This window comes from Nicotiana attenuata, unplaced genomic scaffold, assembly GCF_001879085.1.
Source record: "Nicotiana attenuata strain UT unplaced genomic scaffold, NIATTr2, whole genome shotgun sequence".
NCBI lineage: Eukaryota > Viridiplantae > Streptophyta > Magnoliopsida > Solanales > Solanaceae > Nicotiana > Nicotiana attenuata.
The window spans coordinates 76,404-80,567 of record NW_017670261.1 but is presented as its reverse complement, the minus strand read 5'-3'; the positions used below and the strand labels follow the sequence as shown (position 1 = coordinate 80,567).

At 35.9% G+C, this 4,164-nt stretch overlaps 1 protein-coding gene across 1 annotated transcript in view; it reads right to left on the bottom strand.

The window, feature by feature from the left end:
• Nucleotides 1-245: 245 nt before the first annotated feature.
• Nucleotides 246-4,164, bottom strand: part of LOC109236860 (haloalkane dehalogenase-like) — a 7,794-nt gene continuing 3,875 nt past the window's right edge. The window contains 5 exon segments of the mRNA XM_019403091.1: nt 246-583; nt 673-816; nt 1,408-1,483; nt 2,212-2,282; nt 3,127-3,198. Of these exon segments, the coding sequence (XP_019258636.1) occupies nt 541-583; nt 673-816; nt 1,408-1,483; nt 2,212-2,282; nt 3,127-3,198 (406 nt within the window). The 3' untranslated portion in view covers nt 246-540.

Sequence of the window (4,164 nt, the reverse complement as noted above, 5' to 3'; positions counted from 1 at the left end):
AAAAAAAAAGAAAAAAACCCCACCATTAAATCTTTGTGTATGTAAATGTATATGCATTTAATTTTTATACCCAAAAAAAGAATTCTAATTTTATACTTGATGGGAAAAAATCTGTGACACTATAAGGTTATTTTAAATCAACCACCGATAACTATCTTTTGTAACCTTGCAGTATTACGTTACTTAAAAATCAACTAGTATTACTTTAAGCATGAGTTAAAGTAACTGTGAAGATTAAATTAGACTAATACAGAAACTCTTTGGACATAACTTCACATCCATATACGTATGTACATCTGTACAGGTCGTTGGCAATGTAACCGCGTGCAATCTAATACGAGTTCAACTATTACTTTTTGATGTTATACACGATTGCCTTTACATTTCAATTAAAAGGGCTAATTTTCATAATTTTTGAGTTGTCATAATCATAAGAATTCCACTATGCTTTTTTCAAATTAGAAAAGAGGGCACCTTAAACACTGCTGCAAGTTGAATAACATATGGAGTAGTTGAAAATCCATGGTTGAAGGTCATGCATCAACGGAAAAACATTCTAAGAGCATCAACTACTTTCTCCGGCCTGTCAAAAGAATGCAACTCTGACTCGTGAAAACTCTCTTCAGTTACATGAACTAATATCCATACAAGTAAAAGGTTGAAATCTATTACCAGTCCTCTTGTGGCATATGGCCAGCACCTTCAATCAGCTTAAGCTTGACAGAATCGGGATTTCCCTTCCGAAATTCCTCCGCAACTGATTGCGGGAGATACTTATCCGATATTCCCCAAGCAACTAAAATTGGTTTATCCCAGCTGAAAGTAACAGACCGAGTTCCCATATTCCCCAAAGGAAGAAAATCAGTGTCGCAAGCAGTTAGAGCTTTGTTATATTTGGAATAGTGAAGAACTTTAGTCATAGTCATAGTCATATGCTGGAATGTGTCAAGTATAGGAAGCCACTGGTGCCCCTAGAGGAATAAACAAGGTAGAACTAGACATACAGTTGAAACTAATAGGTGAACTACATCTAATATGCGTAATAGTATTTGCAACAAGCACACATGCAACATTCATTAACTCTTGAAGTAAGGCTGAGCTTCTGCACTTCTTCACATGAAGAAATTTGGTGAAACTGAAGGTGAAGTCACGTAGCTAACATAGTGTATGACGTCTGGTCAACAATATGCCTAAATGTAGGGAAAGCAACAAGATTGCTAGGAATATAATTCGGATTAAGAGAATCAAACTGTATCACTGCACAACTTGGACCAATACAAGGATTGAGCTTTGTTACTTGCCCGGAGGAATACACCTAATATGCAGAGTGAAGACATACAGAACTGCTATATACACGAACCTTGTGCAAACAGGCATATATAAGAAAGATGAAAGTAGATTAAATACCTTCCAGATGCAAAACCAGATGATATTTGACTTGCAATCTCATTGAAGTTAGCTTTCCTTGCTGCTTCCAACAAAGCTGAGAATTCAAAGTACACAGTTCTCAGACTCGGGATTAGTCAGTAAAACATGATTAGAAGTTTAGAGATTGTCATGTTTCTTCAAATACGTTTTTTTATAATCCCAAGTACTTAAACAGTAAATTTTGCTGCAGTTATCTTTAGATTTCTAAGAAAACTAAGACTAAGTTTCTCTAAGTAGTACATAATCACTTTGTTTCATTCTTCATTATCATGAGTTCTCTGGTTCATGACTTCATGCCTCATTCAATATTACAAGGCTTAATAAATCTTGGAAGCACAGGACTCAGCTGGTCATGAATGGCCACTAGCTGCTCCTGAAATTCGAAACTTTATTGTATGAATTATTTTATCGTGTATAGCTTTGTTCAAATAGGTTAACGGATGAACAAAAGGGTTGCTAGTCTTCTTGATAGCCGTAGGAGAACGTTGTTAATATGGCATTTAGCGCATGAGTGTAACTGCATATAATTAATTTTTAGTGGAAAGGTACAGCCCCTAGGGAGATCCAAAAGGTGAGGTGGACAGCATTGCCCCCAAAAGCATATTCAAGAATCCGGTAAACACTTCCTTCACGAATGAAGATAGACCATGTTTATTGCAGCAAAGTTTTGCTAGATGATTAAGCATGTTAAGCTAAATAAATACAATTTAATGAAAGAGAATAAGAACATATAAAGCTATATCTGTTTCTGCAAAGTTGTAGAATAAGATGCAGGTAACAAACCAAATCCAGGTCCACTGCTTGCCAAATATGGTAGCCGGTACACATCAGCCTTCTCCAGCTTTAAGACGTAGCTGTCATGGTAGCATTTTGTTACATAAGAAAGTTCTAGGCAATGACTAAGATTATGTGGAAGAAAATAAATTTCTAGTAAATTATAATCTATAGCAACTTTTCATGCCATAGTTTACATATTTATTTTGTATTTGCCTGGGGATTGGTATAGTCAATGTTAACAAATTCAAACTTCTTCATAATTCCCTTACTAGGTTATAAATTGGTGTTAATATTCAGGGTAACAGTGCATTAGCTACAACTTCTAAGATAATCAACTCATGTTCTCAAAAAGCCATAATTCATGGATATAAGTGATTAAAAATGCAAGAGAATAATGTAGCTATCTATGCTCAGTTCTGCGAAGAGGTTAGCAGTTTGAGGATAAATGTCACTAACATGATATGAGCATGATAAAGGATTTTTGTTTGCATAGCTATCCACATTGGACAAAAGTACAAAAGAGCAACATGAAGGATGGGGGAGATGAGAGAATTGAGAACAGCCACAACAGAATAAGGTACCAGGTTTCGTTTTCTTATGCTAAAGGCAAACCGCAGGAAATAGTTATGTAAAATGTAGTCACTCATAGGAACTGGGGAGTGCATCCCCGATTTTCTATTTAGCAGGGCCATTACCATGAAATCAATGAACATCAGATGGCAATATTATTGCAAGCTCAGAACGAGAATTTTGAGGATTTAGTGTTTTGTTTTTAAGATGACTCTTACTTTATCTTAATAATATATCTGTTGTAAAACACAGGCGAGTAGAGCAACTAATTTAACATCAATCGAAGTGGTAAAATCATACAGTTCTAATTCAAACAATTCTCAACTTGTAATATGCATCTTGGATACCTACGCGCTACCTGCTTCAATGAAGCGCTCTGCCATTACTGCATTCTGGCAAGTAAATTCACCAAAGAACGGAATTCTAAAACATAAACAAAGAAGAGAAGTTCAATTAGAAAATAGTTAACTGACAGTTCAGTTTCAAAAACAAGTAGTTAAGTGAATACGGAACATCTCTCAAGCAATGAAGCAAACTTTTCATCATGAGATGAATAGATAACAAAAAAGAAGAATTTTGCTCTATATATGTTGATTAGCAGTATCCACTGAGGTGTTACGAATCACAACCTCGTGTGGTGTCTTGAGAAAACTACTCATGTCCTACTGACTAGAGAAAGAAGATAAGCACAGCAAGTTAGAGATACAATATAAGGAACAAAACAGATTCCACCTAGTTCCCATGATATTGTATAGATAAATACACATTTATGTATACGTAAGTTTGTGAAGGCAAGCACACTGAAGTGCTGCAACCAAGATGTCTTGAGAGTTTAAAGTTCTCTGTTGTTAACCAATAAAGGACCACCTCAAGCAGAAAGCTCAATATAATAGAATCACAGTCTGTGCTAACATTACGCATGGAAGACAAAAAAACAGTGGTTTTGCTGGGTTTTTATGGGCCAGTTCCTTGACAACAGTGAGATCCTAGCAACACCGGGGGTGTGTTTGGTATGAAGGAAAATGTTTTCCTAGAAAATGTTTTCATGGAAAATGAGTGGTTTTATCACCTTATTTTCCCTTGTTTGGTTGGTGAATGGAAAATATTTTATTGTTTGGTTAGAGAGTAGAAAATATTTTTTTTAGGAAAATATTTTTTATGCAACTCTCCTCACCCCTCCCCCTCCCCCTCCCCCCACCCCCACCCTTCCCCCTCGCCCACCCCTTCCCCAAGTATCTAAAAATTGACAGATCCCAAAGCAACTAATGTGTTGCTTTACTTTTTTTACATAAAAACCTCGAACCCGTAAACTTTATAATTTCTAAACCCGTAAACTTTCAAACAGATAAACCTCTAAACTCATAACTTTGGAACTTGTAAAATTTCGAA